The following is a 23,126-nucleotide window of genomic DNA, read 5'->3' as shown; positions in this document are numbered from 1 at the left end:
CTAGATACATAGGATCGTGATGATTAGATCAGCCACTCCCCATGAAAAGAAAAATGACTATTGATGCTTTCTTGTGCACGTGCAGGAGCTACACTCCCCCCCCATGAAACCCTTCCCCCATTATAAGTTAAAGGTTTCATTCATAGACAATTATCTCTTAATATGCTTCTATAAGTGAAACCTTCGCCTTTCATCAAGCAATTAGATTCTAATAAAAAGAAGTGGGGAGAGACCCAAAGATTTTTCATTCTCAATACAGGTCACATTTTCCTCGTATGATTTTTTTCAAGTAAAGCCTCAATTAAGGCATTCTTATATGCCTTCAAACTCTCGATCTATCACATAAAAGCGCATCAATCTAAATCCCATGTTACACACTTGATACCACAAGTTAGTAGCTTAATTGGCAAAAACCAACACCGCACAATTAAGAGGTCATGTAAGTTCAGCTCTACCTGGGGACCATCTATCACAAAAAATAAAATAAAAAGTTACACGCTTCATCTGTAGAGACCTTTACATCATCCCTCAACATGGATTGTCCATCTGGATGCTAGGAGCTTCTTCCTTTAACCTGCATTAATTTAGCTTGCAGTCTCATGCATGACTCCGATGCAATTGCTAAGCTCCATTGCAAAGAAGACTTCATCACCTAATTTGATCCCCCATGCAATGATCAATTGATGCACGCGCTTTCGAATCCAAATAGCAGGTTACAAGTAGATACAAAGTCATTCAATCAGCTAGTTAAAAGAGGGTGGATAGATGTTTCCTTCCACTACTCTCCAAAGAAAATGTACAACTGATTCCTAAAGAGGGGTTCAACTCAGAATTATATGAAGTGACAAAAAAAAAGAGACACTAATCCTAGTAAGAATAAATACCTTTTGACACATTTGACAATGGAACCCTAGTTTAAGCTAAATATAAAAGATGAATAAGCATAGAAACCTCAATCAAATAGCTGTGGCAGTAGCCTCTACAATGCCTGCCTGCAATTTCTTAGGAACATCAAGGAATGAACTCGAATTATTCCCTGAAGAAAGTGAGTCCACTGCTTGATCATAAGCAGCATCATGAACCCCTAGAGCCGCACGACCGGAGGGATCAGGATTTTTGGACCACGCAGCATCCCATTCCAGTGCTTTAGCAGTACTGCATGCAACACTAGGACCGCCTGGAACTGTTGACCTTGCAGCATTCTGTTCAGAAGGATTAATTTAGTCACACAAAAATAAAAGATCTTAACTGACAAATATGAAAAAGAAAAAGCAGAAAGAAGTGGTCCTCTGTGAAGTTGCATCTCTTGTCAAAAGTTTTTAGTTTCTCAAGAAACCAAGGGAAAAATGATAGAGAAGTATGGCACGAAGGACAGCATCCAGACCTTGGGGAAGAACTTCTCAAAGATAGTCCTGTAGTAGTATGCCTCTTTCGTTGTGGGTGTATTTTCTGGATAAACGAAGCTTGCCTGAGTCAACATTGCATCTGAGATCTGGCCACAAAGAAAGGAAAAACCATTTGCATCATAAGTTCAGGAGAGGAAACCATTTTAGATAGGAAGTAACCAAACAAAAGTCATTACAAGAAAAGCTGAATGAATGAGTGACAACAAAACTGAGTTGCCACCAACAGATCAGTTCTAATCTATAATTTGGAAATATAAGGGAGTGAAGTACATGTCTGTTTGCATGATCCTTCAAGCCATCAATCCAGCTATAACCAACTCCATCACTGAACTGCTCCTTCTGCCTGTACAAGATGTGCTGAAATCGAAGAGATGTTAGTTGAAGCAACATTAATGGTACTAGAAAGGGCAATGAAGACAATTAAGTCATGACAAACCTTTGGCAGATATGGGTTCTGATCATCATCAAATGCATTGCGTAGAACCCACTTCTCGATGTGACCAATATCAGGTCTCACCTGTAATCATTTTGTAAGAATTGGTTTTCATCAGGTAGGAAATCCATAAATTTGTATTTCCTTTCCACAATCATAATTTAGAAACAAACTATCAATTACTAAGACATACAGCATACAAACAAATTTGCTACATTTCTTAGGTCAAATTATGAGTATTAACTAAATGAATTCTTTACAACCCTCTGCTTTCAAAGCAAGCTAGGTATGTCAAACCACCATAGTTTAAGAACTGGACTGTACCAGCAGGTCAAACTAAGTTGAACAAAACTGGCTTCTTTCCGGTTGTCGGTTCCCTAATTTCTTCTTGGTTCTGATGAAAACTGGCCAAAGAGACCCGGAAAAACATAACTGCATGCTTTCCACTTCCCTGCCTGCTCTGTTGTGAAAAATATTGAGTCATAATCTTTGTTCTTACCTTCAGCATGCACTTAATACGGATATAGACATGTGAACAATAATTGGCATACATGCATGAACAAGAAAATGATTAATAAGAATTATGATGGACTCTCATAGATACAAGGGCCGAGGAAACTCATAAAGGGACACAAGTCAAGGCATACAAGTGCAGGGCTTGAAAGGCTCCAGAACCTTTTAATCCTTGAGGCCATATTTCTAAGGTTGGTAAAGCCCAAGCTTCTATTCTTATAGATGGGCAGCCTTGTTTTGGCAACTTGAATATTGAATAATATGACATTTTATAGAATGACAGATTCAAACGAGTTTCCATCCATCCATAAACAATCAATCAGCTCTGATCAAAGGACATGTTTTAATTCATCCAAAAAAAAAAAAAGGGACATGTTTGGGGTGGTAAATTCATTTTGCAGATAACAAGGACAGGATAACATCTTTACCATTTTCCATTGTGGATCAATGTCCATGGCAACATTTATAAATTCCTTATCCAGAAATGGAACACGAGCCTCTACACCCCACGCTGAAGTAGATTTGTTTGCCCTTAGGCAATCATATAGATGAAGAGCTTTAATCTGACATAATGAAAAACAACCATTAGTTTACAACACAATGTGCGAGGCACAGTAAGTAGAAAACTGTCACTGTATGGAGTGGGCTCAGGCCAGCGCCAACTTCACATCCTTAATACATTGTTCTTGGTTATGGTCCTCATAAACGCAAAAAGTTTATAAAATTCAACACAGACAGGCACAAACAAACTGGACCGTAGAGTTGAGATGGGCCTGAAACTAATCAGATCGCTAAGCTATGGGGTGGCCTACCTATTTAAAAGCCTATTAGCCAGATCAGACCTCCACAAGACCTAAAATAGGTGGGCAATCAAGGCAATCGTTGTCATGAAAGTGACATGTAAAACTGTAAAAAACATCTCTCCAATATCTACCTACATATCTACATTGCAGCAACCCAAACACAACTTTGGCATCAGAACACAGCCCAGACCCAACCCAAACAGCTTTAACCTTGTGCCAGGCAAGCTAATTTTTGGGCATGGCTGGTCGGGTCCAATTTGTTGCCATAAGTATAGCAATATATAAGCAATCTGATAATATGTATAACATCTGGTAAACTCAGATACTTGGAATAGTTCTTACCAACAAGAAAATAGACCATAATGACATCTGGTAAACTTGGATAATTGGAAATTGGAATATTTCTTACCAACAAGAAGGTAGACCATAATGCTTATGAAAATAAAGGCACAGGAAAAAAGCATTCCTTGGCATGAAGTACCTTGCGACATGTTTCCTGATGAAACTCCTCCTTGTTAGGTGCCTTGTGGAAATACAAGTAACCACCAAAAATTTCATCAGAACCTTCTCCAGAGAGAACCATCTTTACACCCAATGATTTTATTTTCCGAGACATTAGAAACATCGGAGTGCTGGCTCTGATAGTTGTCACATCGTAAGTTTCAACATGGTAAATGACTTCCTCAACTGCATCTATGCCTTCCTGATATGACAAAGAAACAGAAACCTTCAACATCCTGCGTTGTGAAGAATAAACTCAATATTTTTTTCTTCTTATTTCCAACGTTAATTAGAGAAGGTATTATATACTACCTGAACCGTGAAGTAGAACTCATGGTGGTGAGTGCCAAGGTAATCTGCAACCTCCCTTGCAGCCTTAAGATCTGGAGAACCCTGAGAAAAAACATTGGAAAAATACGCAAGTTTAAAGTGTAAGTAAACCAGATATATACTACCAGAAAATAGATAGATAGATGAAAATAAAACATCAATCATACAACTCTATCAACAAAGTATTGTGGACTTTGTTCTGTGAGGAGATACATACTTGAGAAAAGCAAAACCCTTGTGCAAGTAATTAATGAGCTAAGAAGCAAATTAAATCTTGTCTAGCCTTGAGCATAGAAACAACCATCTGATCCCAAAATCATCTAACCTAAATGCATAGGACGAGCTAGGAAACTGGGGAGAAATGTGTCATGAATGTGTAAGATCAAGAGATGTATCTGAAGCTGAATGAATTCTCAACTTTTGAACAATCACAGAGCAGCCATATTTAAGACATCAATGCCTCCTAAGGGTTGTCCCAAGAACTCAAAAGCAGATTATCAGCATCAGTAAGCCTGCCTTCAGATAGAAAAAATTCCCAGAGAATTAGATCCCAACAGAGTTAGTTCTAGACATTTCAAAGATTGGCCATCTTTTTAGGCAGTAAAGGCCCCTTATCGATTGTTGTGAGACTCAGAAATTGAGTTGAGTAATCATCAAGTCTACCCAATGAATGGTATTTACGATTAACCAAGGTAACCCTCAGGTGTATAATGCAACCAGAAAATTGAATTGTTTTCATTACATTGTACGAACCCTGTCCAAATTCACAAATCAAAACATCACAAAACCAATTATTATAAAACAAGAGATTTATATGTATAATAACAAAGGAAATTGGTTGGAGGGTTCCCCCCCCCCCCCCCCCCCCCCCCAACCCTTTTTTTCCCTGTGATGCTCCAATTTTCTTGAACAAGATAGAATGAATACTTCATTTAAACAAGAAACAGACAAATACTACAAGTTTATTAAATTATTTTGGACTTGCCAAGTGCCATCATAGTATCATACACATGGTAAACCATATAAAACACACTGAATTTTTTGAAGCACTTCATATAGAAAATAGAAGATAATACAGTAGCCAACTGGAAAATGGACAAGTCACAGTAAGAAAGTATAATGACCTTCAGACCAATGCAAAAGGTATGTAACTTTGACCCCCATTGTCTAGCAACTTTGGACTCTGCCAAGTAACGAGAAGCCACAGCAGCAACAAGTGACGAGTCAAGTCCTCCAGATAAAAGTACACCAAATGGCACATCTGTCATAAGTCTTTTCACAACAGCCTGCAGGAATTAAAAGTGAGAAAACATGAGATAAAGATGATGGAATGTGGCAAGTAATAATCTCTAGTTATAAATAAACAACTTAGACTTTGTCATCTTATTATAGGCAGGACAGGTAAAACATCTGCCATATTCACTGAAAGTTCTTGTTGAGAAAATCAACAAAAAGATAATTATAAGCGCACCCCCCACCCCCCCCGCCCCCCAAAAAAAAAAAAAAAAAAGAGAGTATTTTATCAGTGCTGGAACAAATAAGCAAGAAATGCTGATTCTTTTTTTACCATAAGTTCACCGCAAGAGTAGAGAACCAAAAAGAAAGTACTAAAGAAGAACTTATTCTAGGTTGCATGCGCTCCTCTAGGAAATCTGTGTCAGCTTATATGTGTTACTAGATATCTCCTAAATAGATATTCAAGCTCCATTATCTATGGCAAATGAAAATTCTAATAAATATTTTATAAATTCTTCTACTTTTATCAGTAATTAATATCTCCAATTTTGCCATGCTTCCTGAGTGTTTAACCTCAAAATGACAATATGGAAGGTTCCAGCACAATGTTAATCAAAAGCAAATACTCATCTCTTTCATCCACCATTAAGAAGCCATTGCAAAGAACCTAGTGGATGATAGTCCCAGTATTTGGAGCCACATTTAACAAATACAATTTTTCCTTCTGGAACCACCTGGCGTATACATGCACATATTAAGGAATTACTTCTAACACTAAAGTTACTATTCTTTGTTCACCGCAATGAGGAAAACATAAAAAGCAAAATCATTGGATAAACAAACAAACAAAAGAAACACACAATTTTAGCTCCTAATCGCAAACAACAGAGATTACAAGATGCAAATAAAGTTCAGCACTTGCCTTCTCAAAGGCCTGACGTAAAACTAAAGGATCATAAGGGGTTGACGGTATGCACTCTGAATACCATGGTGGATTATACCACCTCCTGAGCTCACCTGCATACAGCTGGACGTTCTCAGATCAAAATGAATAGCAGACGGATCAAAATGCCATTACTTGAAACATCAACCCCTGGGGGGGGGGGTGTGACCATGTCAATAGTCAATGGTAGTAGATCGCAACAAAGTTTAACCGATATTTCCAAAATGTTATGACTAACAAGGAACATATGTTCAAAAACATTTCTTATCCAAAATCTTGATTGTTATTAAAGAGGGAATAGACTTCCTAAGGAACAAAGGGTGGTCTCATGCAATTGTAGAGGTTAATTCAGCAAATGTATTTGGTTGAATGAGGAATCTTGGAGGGACCAACGCAATATACACAGCTCCTTCATCTAATTAGGTCCCTAGCATCTCAAATGCAACTCATATTCCAATCGGCTCTAGTCTGCAAATAGTATTCCCGACGGACTGGCAAAAGAAGGGGTTGTTATCCTAGAATATGTCTTGGAGAAGATTTTCCTTTGTGAGGTGTGCTGATGGTTCAAGGGCATTATATTATTATGTATATATCTCAATACAGGAAAAAATTCCTACTTCTGATAGATGACAAAAATTGAACGTTTAGGAAATTGATTATAAAAAATATACAACAACGACAACATCCAAAATCTTATCCCAACTTAATGGGGTTGGCTACATGGAGATTCCAAGCAAAGACGAGTGCAAGGATCCATGTAAAAATATTGACAGGTTATGGCTAAAGCTCATTAGTCTGAGAGATGGACACTGAATTTGAGACAGCCATAAATGGGATCGAGGAATGCCTTCGCAGGACAGAGGGAGGAAAAAAGAATTAAATATCCCCGAAATTTCCGTTGCAAGAAAAAGCCCCAAGATCAACTTTGTAAACATGTTTTCATATCCAGTTGTTTTCAGTTTAAGGAAGTGCCATCTATCTGAACTTGTTTGTTCCAACATACAAGCTTGATGATGATCTGGAACTAGAGATTAGATTTCACAAGAGATTTACTCACAAAAATATGATTTTTTTTTTGGGGGGGGGGGGGCTTGTACTATTGTTTGGCAGTTCAGATAGGCAGAAGCTTTTCAACTTTAGAATATGTGTACAATCCTTCATTCAACTCTTAGTTTCAGGATATATAACTTGAGATGGGTTAGCTCAGCAGAACGGGTAGCATACCACTTTTGCTAGAATATATATGCCCTGGAAGGAAGGAGATGAAACGTTCACAATCATCACTCAAAGCTTTCATTTCTGATGCAAACCAAATTGATCCTGGCAAAGACAGCTGCTCTATTAAGTACACATATTTCAATCTGTTAAGACATATGAATCATCAAACAGAAAATTGTCATGGAACAAACTATTAATTCAGCTAGCAATGGATCAAGTACACAAAAATTAAGGGAAACCCGCAAATGCTAAGGAACCATCAGCTAGCATAAGGAGGATAAATATTTGGCAAAATTCAACATCAACAAGCAGTAGATCTCAAAAGTTTCTGAAAAATGAATGAATATCCTTCTACTAACAGGTCCACTTGGAGATCTTCCAGGTGTTATCCATCATTTTTTTTAGGGGGGAGGGGGGGGGTGGGGAGGGGTCAAACCATCTTGCTCCTAGGCCTTCTTTATCAGTATGAGACTGGTCAACCATTCATGTGATCTGAGTAATGCCCTAGCATTCCGTGAGTTAGAACCAACACCAACAACTCATTTCCCAACTAAATGGCGTTGGCTACATGGATCCGTGTGAGGGTTAAAAAAACACTACCTCAGTGAAATCCCACCTAAATGGGATTGGCTACATGGAGATCTTGCCCTCCAAACAGTTCTATTCGAGGTCACACTAGAGGCAAGACCTAAACTATGCAATATGCATGTCTTTCCTCACTATTTCTCCTATTGTTATTTTAGGCCTGCCCCTAGATCTTTTAGATTCTTCCATATGAATCCTATCACTCCTTGCATTTCAAGGGCTTCATTGAACATGACCATACCACCTCAAACGACTTTCTCGGAGCTTGTCTTGAATCAGAGCAACTCCCAAATCATCTATAATATGGTCATTCCTTACTTTATCATTCCTAGTTTTGCCGCACATCCATCTCAACATCCTCATCTTCGCTACAGTTTAACTTATCTTATTACGCTTCTTAACTGCCCAACATTTTGCCCCATAAATCATATTGAATTTTCCTTTAAGATTTATAGGAATACATCAGTCACCCAACAATCTTGACACACCTCTCCACTTCATCCATCCTACTTCAATTTCTCGAGTTAGAATCATTGTTGGAAAACCAAGTCTTGCCTCGGGCGAGTCTCTGGAGCCGAGTTAAGGAAAAAAAAAAAAAAATCAATAGCATAGTTGTCAAGGGGTTGCCTAGGCGACCAAAGCCGCTTTTGGCACCTAAAAATTTTCCCTACAACACCTAAGGTCGCCTAGACGCCATGACAACTATGGTCAATAGTCATGAAGACTCACAAAATGTCAGAAAGTGATAAGGCTCAGTCCAAGTCTACCATGTTGCTATGACTCAATATTTTTACCCGAGTTAACCAAAACTCACCGAATTTGGTCATTTCCCTTCCCCCTCAGTTCTTATGCTTAGACAATAGTTATGATCTCTAAACATTTGTATGTCTTATAAGTCTTGTCTTTCCCATTGACTGAACAACAAAAAATTATATATTTGTGATTCTTTAATATTTATGATTTTTTTTATGTTTTATATATATATTTTTTATTTTTTAGTGATTTATGTCTACTTGTTATATTAAAATTAGAAAAACATGACTTGCCCTTACTAGGTTTGACTTGCATGAGCCACCAGGTTTTGTTGAGGGTGAGTTGGGTCGGAAAACCTAGTTTTCCAACAAATGTTGGAACTCCATAATCCACAAATACTGATATATCCATACATGCAAAATAAGGTAGTGGTTTGAATTTTTTTTATTCAAAATTCAAGCACTGGAGGGAACTCTCAGTGTTCCATGTTGCAATAGTAGAATGTGATGGATTACAATACGTCAAAGCTCAAATAAATACCTCTCTGTGAAAATTGTCCTTGAACATCAAAGAAGCATCAGATTCCCATAGAATAGCTCAAAATGGAAATATAACATATATTCCACATTCAAATACTGTAGATAAAATATGGGCACAAGGCACAATATTAATGGTCAACTTGGGCCATCCAACCGACCATGATGACCATAGTTGCCAAGGCAACACCTAGGCAACAAGGCATACCTGGGAAAACATGTCTGAGAAATGAAAAATAACTATAATATGGCAACCGCCTTGGCAACATGACAATTGTGATGATGATAAAGGCATTCGAAGCACAGGGTTGTAGTGTAACGTCTTAGGCATATAGGGGCTTACATCATCCTTATTAACCTATCTAAACCCCAAAAACCATTTTGGCCCCCTAAATAAAGTTATAAAATGGGCAAAACAAGATACTTGATCTTTTATCATCATTTGAAGTGCTTTCAAATCGACCATTCATACCAAAAATCCAACCACATAGAGTTGAAGAAATTTTTGCAAATTATAGATTTGAAGAAATTTTTGCAATTTTCCTGCTTTCCAATCTGCTAAAACTAATTCCTAAGAGAATACACTCTATCTTGGTACACATAGGATATACTACCTGAAATTTAACAATTTCTTCCTTTTTATTTTCAAATCCCTTAAGATTTAATTATTTCATTATCTGAGTCATCAACTCCTATAAATCACTTCCACGGATAGAATTTTTCATTCCCCACATGTATCTTTTCATGGTTGTAAAACCCCAAATAATCCTAGTCCTTGAAACTAGAAATACTAAATGCAATGCCCTCCATACCACTCTCAATACTTAAGGCATCATCTTCCACATGGCATGTCAGATGGGCCTCAAATTTTATTGACCAGTATGCCCGCCTTGCCTTGCTCATGTGCCAAGTTTGAATCAAGATAGACTCTACCACAAGTCAACATAAAATACAGAATAATCCATTCTATTGATTGGTTGGGATAAGTACGTTTGGAATCATTCTGAACTCATTTTCATGGGCCCTAGACCCTTTATCTCAGGGCAACTTAATGTTTGAAACCATCTGATTTAAGCAAACCTCACAACTATGTGCAAAGACGTAAGTGCCTATCACAAATGCACCATAAAAGAAAACTACTGATTGCAATTACTTTTATTGAAGAAGTTCTAAAGTGGCATCACTGACAAGTGTTCTCATTCAGAATGATACACTCACAACAATGTACCCTAAAACACGCTCCTACAAAAGTAACCACTAAAACATGTTCTAGGAAAACAAATCAAAACTCTGTAACAAAGTAGGCCAAATTACGTCACATACCATCAAGACCCCAACCCATGTATAGGGGAGTTATACCAATAGGATCTCTAGCAGCAATGAAACTTTTGTCACGGGTGTCGAGAAGGACAAAGGAGAACATTCCATCCAACATGTCGACAAAATCCTCTCCATATTCTTCATACTGTGACACATGAAAAGATAAATGAACGGACTAATTGGAACTGCATGTCAATTCTTCATTCAATGTATGTTCAAGTTAGGCTCATGTATTCATGGGCTTATAACTAACTATAAGAGCAAGAAGCAAGCATCTATTCCTCTTTATTCCTTTTCTGTTTTAATAGAATATTCACTTCCAAATAGAAAAAAATGATGAACAAGAACAGTTACTTACAAGATGGGCAATAACTTCACAGTCACTTCCTGTTCTAAATTCATGAGACTTCAGCTTTGCTCTCAAATCCATGTGGTTGTAGATCTCCCCGTTCACCTAATGGCATAAACATCCAGGAAAAAAATAATATATATATATATATATATATAAATTAACCAAGAGGGTACTTATAATACTTCAGACAGTGAAATTTTGAAAAAGAATGCAAAATGAGGTTCTTATGTCAAGAAAATGTGTCAGAAAGAGAACTTAAGTGAGATGAAACAAGCCACTAATTAGATTTGGACTAACATATTAAAGTGTTAGGATAGCCAAAACCCTCGAGCACCGATCAATGCATGTCTACAGATGTCTACAATAATAGGATAACAATAGAAACTAACTGAACTTCTAAAAACCATAGCAATAAAGAACAATTTTTTATAACCAGAACATGGAAACGTCTGCAATTTAAGAGGCTTATAGCTTGGATTGTCAAATGCTGACGCACAATAGCCTGTTAGCAGGTGATATTCCCAAATTCTAGATCTGGTAATTCAGAAATCAAGATAAGAGATGCAAATTGGAAACTGGCAGAAAAGCATTTTGAAAATATACCAGCTGGTCAGTTATTTTGAGATTGGAACCACTATTACTTCAAAGGGTGATGGTGGACAAGCCGATGATTAGATCGGACCCTCCAGCTGAAGGTTTGTTTAAACTAAATGTGGACAAATGTCTACAAGGGAAATCTGGTCCATCAAGAATTGGCAGTGTGATAAGAAGATCAAATAAGTGGTTGGAGCATTCTCAAGTCCAATATGAGATGGCAAATCCACTAAAGCAGAACTGTTGGCACTTAAATCCAGAATTGATCTGCTTCTAAGGATTGAGCTCTGTCAAGCCATTATTGATGGTGGCTACATCAACATTATATGTTGGATGCAGATTTGGGACGAAGGGCGTAGGATTTATCTTATTTGATTAGGTCCATGTGATATCTAGCCTCTCTAACACAACTTTATTTCCAGTGGAATCCAAAGAATCCAAATGAGTTGGTGGATTATCTAGCTAGTAAAGGGTTAAAGCTCAGATGCTATTCCACTGTGATTAATCATTCACTACAGAGTTTAGTATGTTGATGCCTATATAACATTGGGCTTGTGGTTGATCTTTCTAATCGTTATTGCATATCTAGTTTGTTCTTTATTTTCTTCTATCAATAGATATTTAAATTGTCAAAAAAAAAATAAATAAAATGAATTACAGATAAAAAATTTACCAAGCTACTGATAGGAAACACATGCACTATGCCACTATCTGTAGCCCTTTTTTACTATTTTTAAAATGGAAGAAAACAACTTTCAACCATTTGGAAGCGTAAAGAAAAAGAGAATGGTATGAAGCTCTAAGTGATGCCCAAAGGTGGTAACTGGTAAGAAAAGAATGGCAATAGCTCAACTGCTCAGGTAACATAATCAAAAGATACGTTACCTGACAGTTCAAAGAAACCATACCATGTCGAGCATCACTTTAAAACAATTATTCTTGTCTCCTCACTATAACCAGGTAACAAAGATCAACTGAGTACCTAAGACAACTCAGACTCTCATAAAAAATAATTTAATAAACTGAATGAAGCCTCACCCAGTCACCCCAACTACTTGCCCAGCTACATGAATCCTGTTCTTCTGATTCCACCTTATAAGCTCAAGTAACAAATTTTCAAGATTAATGTATATATAAGCTGTTTTATGACCGCTGACAGTATGACAAAGCCTCCCTTACTTGGGCTGGGGGGCAGTATTGCAAAAAACATGCACTGATTGAGCTGCCCTCGCCAAGAACTAGTTGAGAAACAAAATCTGAATTTGGGCGCAAACAATTAAATTCATACTTAGGGTTGTGAGGCCTTTAAGGATGCTCTTTGATACAGCAAACAACTCTCATTGGCATAACTCACATAAGTCATCCCGAAAAAATGCAGGCACAAAAAAAGGACCAAAAGTGATACCGTCACAATGATCGTCTTGTCTTCATTGTAAAGTGGTTGATCTCCAGAAGTGGGATCAACAATAGCCAACCGTTGGTGAGCAAGATAACAATCTTCATGACAATGCAAGCCACTCCAGTCAGGACCTCTGTGGCGCAATCTGCATTTATGGCACAATGGAAACCAAGGAAGATAAAATCAGGCTTCTTATCCCGTTCGCCTAAAACCAAGAGCATCAACCATTAAATAAACAAATGACTGACTACCAATAGTTCGCCCCCTGGAATCCATGTCATGATCTTCCGACACTGATTATATTGAAATGGAATTCACCAGAAAAAGGAAGCATTTACAAATAAAACCCAAATAAGGATCCTCTTTTCTACCCTTTCCCCTATCAGTGGATTTTTTTTATTATAACAAGACATTCTTGTTTGGATCCCAAAGCCGACCGACAGCAACCTTATTAATTATAATCTTAATTATACATCCAGGAAACTGTAAACTTGTGAATAAATTTAACTAGAATGAGACACACCCAAAATATATACATGCGTTTTACTCTCCCTTCTTTGTTCTAATTTTCCAAACGCAAGCGCTTGTCAGAACCATGAAACTCGGAGGCTACCAGTGTGAAAGCCAACCTTCAGACCATATTATTCACAACGATTGTTTCAAGTTTCAACAGGTTCCGACAAACCATCAACGTCCAACATTTCCATTCTCGTCGAGTGGCCACAGAAGAAATAAATTTATAACTTCAACAAACAAAAATGGCGTTTTCCTTCCAAACCAACGGCTAGTCGATGATTCCAACCCACTCCAACTAATTCCAACAATTTAGTAAAAATAAATTGAGTGCTAAAGAAACAGAACAAATAACGCTTGCAGTGATTCGAGTTCCAGAGAGCAAAAGGTTCACTTTCGAATCCAAAAACCACACCTTCGAGACTTCAAGAAGAAACAGTAGCTACCTTCGAGATAGTTCGATAATTCGGGCTCGTTTGGCGTGAGAGTTGTCGGAGCAACCGAAGACGGCGAGTATTCCACACATGGCTTCTCTCTATATCTCTCTCTCTCTCTAACAGTGGGAGTAGACGAGTACTTTGTTTGTTGGGGGCAGAAGCGAGAGTCAGGAGCAAATGAAGGCGAAGGATTCAACCCTTTATCACGACCATCGGATTCTGAAACAATGTGCCACGTTTTCAAAAGATTCTGCTTTCGTTTTGGTTTTTCAAGTGGGAAGTCTTTAAAGATCCTGCTTTCTAGGGTTACGTGCTTACGTGTCTATGCCTCTCCAAATTCTGGAATCGCGCAAGCACACGTAAGTCAAAAAAGCCGCCAGCACTGTCAACTGCATCTCGGCTTCTAAATTGGTTTCCTTTGTTGGGAGTTGGAACTGCGTCTGAAGGCCACTGGATTGGAATAAATTGATCGGTATATTCTTGGGTAATTATTCAATGCAACGCATACGTATTCTGCATTTGATGCTGGTCATTCCCTCGTGGCGATGACAGCCTCACAACATTTACCACCTCACCTTCTCATGGTCTTGCCTGCGAATGCAAAGCACCACCCTCTCCCTCACCGGACTGAATATCACTGTGACCCAATAGATTGTCTGGTGTGTATCCAATAACTGGAATTCAAAGTGGTCACATGCAACTCAAGGAGTTTCTGATCGTTAAATGTACACCAGACGTCCTCTTGCGCTTCAGAGGTCCAAGCCCCTCACTCTCCCTCTTCCTGTGTCCTACCATCTCTAGATTCTCTACAACTCTCGTCGACTCCTCCCCTCCCTCGTCCTGCTGCATTTGTGCTGAAACTCTAATGCAGCAGCGGTTATCACCTACCTTCTTTTGGAATAAGTATGGAATAACTGCTGCCATGGACAGAATTGCCTCGCCAAGCCACCATAGAAAAAGTGAGTTCCCAACGCCATTTCCAGATCTATCAGATGGAATGCACCAGGGGAGTTGACAAAACCAAATATAACATCATATGAATCTCCAGTAATGAGTTCTGTGAACAAAAGTGGCAGGACTGCACAAATTTAAACTTTAAACTCTAATAAAAATATGAATATGCAATTTCAAAGTTGGCGATGTGACCAAACAAGCGATGATGGAAGATTTAGGGGGAGCAAAATGCAGACGGCGGAGCGAGGGAGATTTGAGGAAAATGAGGGCAAGACAGGGCAGGGGCAGGGTCAGGGTCAGAGAGAGTGAGGGAGACCCAGAGCTGGATGGGAGAGGAAGGAGGAGAGAGGCAACGGTGGTGAATGTGATATTACCGAAAAAAAATATATATATATATATACATATTGCCCACTTAAAAAGGCGGGTGAGGAATTGGCGAAGGGCAAAACAAAGTAAATCAATTGTAGTCATCTCAGTTACTGAATTACTGTTTTTTTAAAGGGAGGGGGGTTTGTCATAAGACACCAAAATGTATGTGAAAGCAGCAACTGCCATTGAGCTTGGACAGGGCAGGGGAATAGTGCTTACCACACCACACACAAGAAGCATGTAATAGCAGCAACTGCCCTTGAGCATGGCCAGGATCAAAATGTTGCAACAAAGCTTCGAATCCAAGAGGTGATCTTCAAATTTGTACATACATGTTTACATCAACCTCAAAAAATGTCATCCATTATATCATCAAAAAAAAAAAAAAAAAAGGTGGGGGTGGGTGGGAGACGAATTAAATTTAGCCCCACAATTACATCAAGATTTTAGAGATTCACAAACATTAACACACTATTTCATTCTCCTGCCATGTAGAATCTGATGAACTGACTCATGTTTTTGAAGGCATGCTGTACCGGCATTTAATTTAAATCAAGTGGCACCCCAGTGGACAAAAAACCTGAAAATATTTTACTTATTAGTTAGTCACTATGTCCTATAATAACAGACGTATAGGTGCAGCATATCTCAGAAAGCAACACAAATAGAATAATCTCAATGCAGACAATTCAGATTATTTATGTTCATCAACATGAGTGAAAAGGGTTAACAACATAAATAAGTAGCCACATTAATTCACGAGCAGATAAACACCTTGAAAACATATGGATCTTACGAGCTGGAAATAGAAATAAAAACCATTTTAGAAGAAAGTATTTCTGCAATGTCAACGCCAAGAAGATGACAGTGTGTTGGTAGCTGCTAATCTATATGAATTTTCCTTTATACATTCTCCACATTCTCACTTGTATCGTAAGAGACATCTTTATTCCCTAATACAAGCAGTACAAATTTCTCAGCCAAAATAGTTATTTTAGTGTCTAACAAAAACTAGATTTGTTCAATTCTCATTTCTCACCAGTTGATAGTGAATTTCTATTTCATAATCAAATAAGAGCTACCATCAAGCATCCACAGAAATTTTTAAAGCTATACAACGTTTCAATTATGAAACCCAAATATACAGAAACGATTGATACACTATCGATTTATATTGCCCCTTTTTCAATTAGTTGTTCATGGCCACAAAAATCAATTTACTTTAATGCACCTATTAGGTTTTTACATTTCCTACATCCAACAGAGAAATCGAACATAACTGTTAGAATTTCATAACGAGATAAAAGATATAAGTGTAAAAATTATCAGTTGTAATTAGTCAATCAAAGATGTATTGTTACGAACAGAAGGAGGTCTGTGCCTCAAGAGAGACATTAGCTTCATGCATCAATGCAAATTGAACCTGCATCCTCATGGTGGTTGTGGCAGCTAGGCTCTGGTTTATACCCAAAGGAGAAAGTAGTAGCAGGTTGGGCTGCCTTGGATCCCATTTGGAGGGAGAGAAAATTGCAGCAAGCCTGCTATATGCTCCAATAAGTGTAGTCTAGGAGCTCTATGCTCCACACCCTGAAGCTTGGACCTCCAGCCTGGGAGCAAGCAAAAAGCATGCTTGTCCCCCAACCAAGCCCTCCATGATTAAAATTTGGGGTGAAATATCAGGGGGAATAGAAACCCTATGAAGCAAGTTAAAGGTTGTACAGCTTATTGACGAGTTTAAAATGAAAGCATCAGGCCTACTTAAGACAGAATTAAAATTCTTAATTTAAGCAAAATGGTCACCTAAATAAGACAGCATTGGAACTGCCTGCAGAACAGTCCCAGACTAATAATGGCATGATCAGGGTTTCTAGTACCAAAAACACTGTACAACAGTTTCTGTTTCTAATTTCATCTATTCACTTGTCTGGGATTGCACCTGCCCCCCATGCTACAAACACCGCTTTGAAGTATGAAACATCTTACTTTATGCATGGAAAAGATGGAAAAGAATTGGGAGTGCACATCCTCTCCCTCCCCCACCACCGCCCCAAAATTTTTTTTTTTTTATTTTAAAATTAATTAAATAAAGGGAGAAAAACTCTCTGAAAGAATGTTCCATGTAAAAAACAATGCAGGAGTAAACAAAGGAAAAAAGATAAAAGAGCCAAAACGGAGGTAAAAAGATATCAGTGGATCACAAGCCATGTCTATCTCAAAACAGGAAAGGCTCTGGCTCTTTGGACGTAAACAGGATAGATGAACCTAATAAGCATTGTTAAGCTTTAAATATTTGAAGCTTTCAAAGCCTCTTGGCATCATGATTGAGAAAAAGAAGTTAAGCAGCTACCTGGAGACAGAGAGAGAGAGAGAGATTAAACAAAAATAATCTCAGTATTAATAGGTGGAGAGAGAAAGAATTAGTGGAAGTCAAAAGGTAACCTGCACAACAAGTGTTTGTACAGGTATACAATACGTTTTCTTTATAAATGCTATTTATTTTATACAATTATTATATCAACAATCCACAATAAATATTCCTAACCTAATGGCTACCAGCATCTTGCGTGGTTTCCGCACCAGCCACGCAAGCAGGTAGTGTTCTTTCTCCTATAAATAAATAATAAAAAAACCCACCATTTTGGTACCTTTTTTTGTTAGTAATTGAGAAGGAAGAGTAAGAATAACCAAGATCACAAAAGCTATGCAAAGATGGTAAAATGCTCCAATCTAATGAATTGCATTAAAGTACATTCTTCAAACATAATACAGTACATCTTACCCTGCCAACTTGACTTTTTCTCAACAAAGTTCTACAATTTGTTATAAACGCCTTGAGAAGCCTGTAAGATTATGAATGGAAACCTCCCAAACACACCCAATATCCACTCCTTCCATCTTTCTCAAAAACTTTCTCCTCAAGTGCAAGGTTGAGAAAGTTCTATAAAATGCCATAAGATATTTTTGGTCCACATTCATCACAACACTTCTTTCCCCTTTGGTCCCAAGTCCAACATCCACTGATTGGCCCCAAGAAGACCATTGAATTCTTCTCATCTTCAAAATGCACCATAAGAAAAAAGTGACTCCAAATTCCAAAATAACCTCATGTGCCTTGGAAACACCTTAACAATATAACCTATGCTGGTCACGAGAGTTACTAATATAAAATCTTTTGGATGAGAAGAGCCAATTTTCTTAGGGCTAAGTGCAGTGCCCCTTTCAAAAGTTCCTCCTCTAAGATTTACAATTTCTCATAGGATCACGAAGTCTTCTTAAACCACTAAATAACAATTACAAAGAAAATATTTTAAACTCAATCTTAGTTCCTAGCTTGATCTGCATTGATACCTCATCAAATAGCATCTCCAAATCTCCAACAAAATCAGCTGCTCTTGGAAATGGTTCCCAGCTCCAATCTAATACCTGGATACATCTATAGTTGAGGGAACAATCGAAATTGTCATAGAAATCCACAGATGATCCTCTCAGAGTAGCTTGCATATTCTCTAAACCAACACTCGCATGACAACCTTGACTATATGATATTGTCTTCTAACTGATTGTTATTGTCATCCCATTACACATTAACACCTTACTTTCTAGCATCAAATAATTTCTTCACTCCTTATCAATTCCACGAATCCCATCTTCAACTAAAAATCCCTCTTTTCCAAAAGGAATATTTCTTTCCAGAGGCCAAAGTGATGTAACAGAAGGACTTAAATTTCCTCCAATAGGCCAAAAACCTTCTAATTCCTTCTTCAAACTGATGCTTTGCTTCAGGAGCTGTAATCCTTCAACCAATTAAGCTTTCCTAGGAAAGGGACATAAAACTAAATTGGTGTAGGGCCCTCTGTAACGCATTTAGAATGTCACAGGATTATATAATGATTATCAGTAAGTCAGGGAAGGGAGATTATCACAGTACTTTTCATAGTCATTCAATACCAAGAACGCAGAAAACCTTGTGGACAAAAGAGAAGTTTGTATATTTCCCCATATAAAGCTTGCAATTTGCAAAAAGGGGTCTTTGAGGTGTGGAGGTGAGAGATTATCTATCATCACATTAAATAGTTTCAATTGCTTTAAACCTTTTTTGAGTATATTGTCGATAAAAAATGAATTAAATAGCTAACATGAATGAATAAATGAAATTAATATTGTACAAGTGGTACATTTGTTGGAAGTAAGGATTATGAATGGATACTGGAAACAGGTGGAAAATCATTCTTTTACTTAGGTTTGTTAGTTATCATTCCATATTCCCTTCATGCAAAAACTAAGACTAAAGAACTTGGATGTTATACAAAAGGTCACATTTTGGTTCAAGGAACATCCTCTATAACAAGAACACAACCAATTTTCAGAACCTTGAGACAGACTATATCAACAGAAACTTTGAAAAACTAAAGAATTAACCTAACAGCAATCATTGATCATCTCAAATAGTGAATGCATAAAATTAACGATGAGTAGAAAAAAGTGCTTGAGATAGAGAAAAACCATTCTATTGGATCTTCTTTTCCTTGTTCATAGGTCTGGGAATCTTGCTTAAGATGTTATCAATTTTCCTGTAATGTGATAAAAGGACTTTATGTGTTTTACTCAGCTTGTCATCCACATGATCCTGGTACTTGTCGTACAAAGCAGGTAAAGTAAGAGATACTAGAATACCTGTGGCAAAGTCCACGAAAGTGAATCAAAATAGAAATGATAACGGTAAATCAAAACATAAATGATACAGAGGAATCACAGCATACACTAAAATCATAGAGGTGGCAGTTGAAAACTTACCAATATAGACAAGACTGAGGAAGCTGAAGAGGCTTCCAATATAAGATATCATCCATAGACCAAAAACTACCTGAAAATCGGATCCCAGTTGAAGACATAACAAACCAAATCATTTTCACTAGACAGACATCAATAAATTCTAATTTCGAATAAGAAAGTTTAAAATAAAGAGAATGGGAAAAAACAGGGCTCAGCGAGACCTGAAAAAGTTTCTTACTTTATTTCTTTCTGATCAATACCTGAAGGAAAAGTTTCACATCTCCCCCAAGAGAGATATCATGGGCAACTTCCAAGATTCGGTTCATCCACAATCTTGCTACATCCGCAGCTTTCCCAACAAAGTCGTCAGAGACTTCCAGATCGGGAAGAGGAGGTAGAGGCCTGTATCACGAAACCACCAAGTTCAGGATCCCAGAAAGCATTACATTAAAAATTTTAGAAACGGAAGCAACAAAATGTATCTGAAAATATCAAAAGAGCAATACCTATTGAGAAGAGATGCGGACTTCGCCCAGAAGAATAAGATTACAACCAGAAGTAATAGCACATTAGAGACAAGAGATAACGGACTGTATCCAGCCCATTCGAAAAGGAACCAACAGCTAGTCGCTGTTACTAGCAGAAATGCCCCTACACTCCATCGTTTCCACAATAGCGCGTCAGCAACTGCGAAATCCATTACACTAATCAATATCCAATCCAACAACAGTTCTTCAGATAATGAAGAAAACGAAAAGAATGATTCAGTAGATCCAGATCACAAATTTTCCAATCCTATACTGACAGCAGTTAGCAGTGATTCTAATCATTCAAAATCAAAAAATTGGATATGTGCGTACTTGCACTACCGCCGAGAGCTTGATGAACTGATTTCCGACGAGGTGGTGGTGATGAAACTTTCTCTCCGATGGATTGACGGTTAAAATCATCGTCTCCCATGGTCGTTACACGTTAGGGTTTCGTAAGAAGGAACAAAAACCGGAGACGGAGAAGCCGGAAGCCCAGTCAACAAAGATTTGGGCAAATTAAACTGAAACCGAAAGAAGATGCCCCGTTTTAAACGGAAGTGTGTGTCCGGGACTCGGAATTCGGAAACGGCTCGACTGTACCTACGACTTCTACGGTTAAGTTCGCGTTTGGTAACGTTCCTGGAATCGTGTTAAAAACAGAAATTTTCGTTTCTATCTAATTTTTTTTTTCATTTCTTGTTCCAAAAAAAAAAAAAAAAAAAAAACATATCATAAATGCACCAAACATTTTATTCTGCATAGACGGAAAAAATCCATAAATTTTGTTCTAGAACGTTACTGAACGCAACCTTCCTGCTATGAAAATGCTTTTTTTATTTGAAATTATTTTTTATTGTTCCTATTTACTGAGAACATTTGAGAACATTTATGGGGGATAATAACGGGTTTGATAACGGAGTGTAAGAAATGTTTCTGAATCACAGAAAGAAGTAGAAATATGTTTGGAAGGAATTTGTGTGGCAAAATTTCTATTCCAAATCGGTATCTCTAATAAATACATTTTTTATCTTAAAAAAAGTAAAAAATATTTCTGCATATTAACATATTGTTCGGTGGTGGTGGTGGTGGTAGAGAGAGTTGAGCTTGAGAGTCGGATTTTTTAAATTGGTTTTTCATTATAAATTTGTCCCTTTTATTTTTTTATACATAACATCAAATCTATTTATCTAGTGACTAACAAGCGTGTTCTTTTTACCCGATTCATAAGAAATACAAAAAGCAGATCGACCGATACTACATATCTCCTTCAAATTTTGTTCCCAAAAGAAAATCACAAAATTACCAGAACTGTTTCTTTTGAATGTTTCCATATAGACCCTAGAGTTTGTTTTGGTAATGTTTATGTTTTAAAAGAATATATATATATATTATTTTTTTTTTTTTTTTTTTTTAAAAGGTATTTATTTTTCTCAGAACCGTAACTGAGGATTAGGTTACTGAAAAAACAGATGGGTTGTATTAGATAGTGCGTAAATGGATGGTTTTGGTCATTTTTGAGATTAGTCGAAGATGAAGTTCCCATTCAGTATGAGAAGAAGAAAGAATTAAATAAGGACGAAAAGTTGAGTGAAAAAATAGTATATTGAGCAGAGAATAGCCAAGGGTGGGATTGTTTTAAAAATGTAAAAATTATGGAGAGAAAGAAGGATCCGGTGATCGCCATATTAAGTCAACAACAATAATCATAATCTTATCCCAATTAAATAGGATCGACTACATGGATTCGATAGAAGCATAGTGTTAAGTTTGTCTCAAATTCTTGACCCATTTTGAAGATTGAGTCACTCCGACATATTTTGGTGGCGACCCGAATGGAAAGTTTTATGAGATCTGTGATGGAAGCAGAGGGGTTGGGCTGGTAGGATCGATTGCGACCTGAGACTTGGAGTATATAATATACTGTTGTCTTGTTGAGAAAGTCATCGTATTTTGGGGGTTTTTCGAGCTAGGGTTTCAGGGCGAGTTTTCTTGTCGATGCTTGGGTGTAATCTTACTTTTGCATAGTGAAACATCTTCTTCTTCACCCGAGGACGTAGCACACCACACTGGTGTGTGAACCTCATTAAATCTCTATGTTGTGTGGATCTTTTATCTACTTATTATCGTATTTCTTGGTGTTTGATCTAACAAATAGATAAGAAGAAAAGAGAGGCAATAAAAGGTAATAAAAGAAAAATGAAGTAAAATAAGTAAAAAGATAAATAAAACACAAAGGTGAGAGTAGCATCTTGAGAACATTCCCTGAAAGAGGTTAAGTATGCTGGTTCTCATTTGAAGAACGTCTGTCTCTCCTTTCTAGAACGAAGGTTGAACAGGCTGATGAGGAGAGCGTGTGACCATTGACTGTGAAAAGGTTAGGTTTTGAAAGGAAAGGGATCTTGTGTGAGAAGAAAGCCCATGAAAAAGATAAAGAGGAGGAGAAGCATTGAAGCATTGAAGCATTGAAGCATTGAAGCATTGAAGCATTGAAGCATTGAAGCATTGAAGCATCGCCTGTACTTGTAGAAAAGGAGACCTTACAAATGTAGAATCATATATATTGATTACATCATAGTAAGGAAGATAGTGTGAAGCATGGTTGGGTTAACACATTAGGCCAAGATCTCT

The 23,126-nt window shown here is 37.5% G+C and overlaps 2 protein-coding genes across 2 annotated transcripts; both read right to left on the bottom strand.

The window, feature by feature from the left end:
• Positions 1-382: 382 nt before the first annotated feature.
• LOC122062293 (asparagine synthetase [glutamine-hydrolyzing] 2) lies at positions 383-14,158 on the bottom strand. Its single transcript, XM_042625901.1, has 14 exons — positions 13,882-14,158; positions 12,929-13,067; positions 10,936-11,031; positions 10,581-10,722; positions 7,390-7,485; positions 6,145-6,239; positions 5,111-5,272; positions 3,969-4,049; positions 3,637-3,858; positions 2,781-2,915; positions 1,843-1,923; positions 1,677-1,763; positions 1,385-1,492; positions 383-1,202 (listed from the first exon to the last, which is right to left on the bottom strand). Exons 1-14 carry the CDS (start codon positions 13,959-13,961, stop codon positions 957-959), a joined length of 1,770 nt encoding a protein of 589 aa, XP_042481835.1. The 5' UTR covers positions 13,962-14,158; the 3' UTR covers positions 383-956.
• A 1,303-nt stretch (positions 14,159-15,461) lies between these two features.
• Positions 15,462-21,006, bottom strand: LOC122062304 (reticulon-like protein B11). The gene is made up of 6 exons (XM_042625912.1): positions 20,829-21,006; positions 20,475-20,655; positions 20,229-20,370; positions 19,990-20,059; positions 19,699-19,869; positions 15,462-15,775 (listed from the first exon to the last, which is right to left on the bottom strand). Exons 1-5 carry the CDS (start codon positions 20,926-20,928, stop codon positions 19,703-19,705), a joined length of 660 nt encoding a protein of 219 aa, XP_042481846.1. The 5' UTR covers positions 20,929-21,006; the 3' UTR covers positions 15,462-15,775; positions 19,699-19,702.
• Positions 21,007-23,126: the final 2,120 nt, after the last annotated feature.

This window comes from Macadamia integrifolia, chromosome 2, assembly GCF_013358625.1.
Source record: "Macadamia integrifolia cultivar HAES 741 chromosome 2, SCU_Mint_v3, whole genome shotgun sequence".
Lineage (NCBI taxonomy): Eukaryota > Viridiplantae > Streptophyta > Magnoliopsida > Proteales > Proteaceae > Macadamia > Macadamia integrifolia.
Note: the sequence above shows the minus strand (reverse complement) of the source record. Positions and strands in the feature narration are given on the sequence as shown.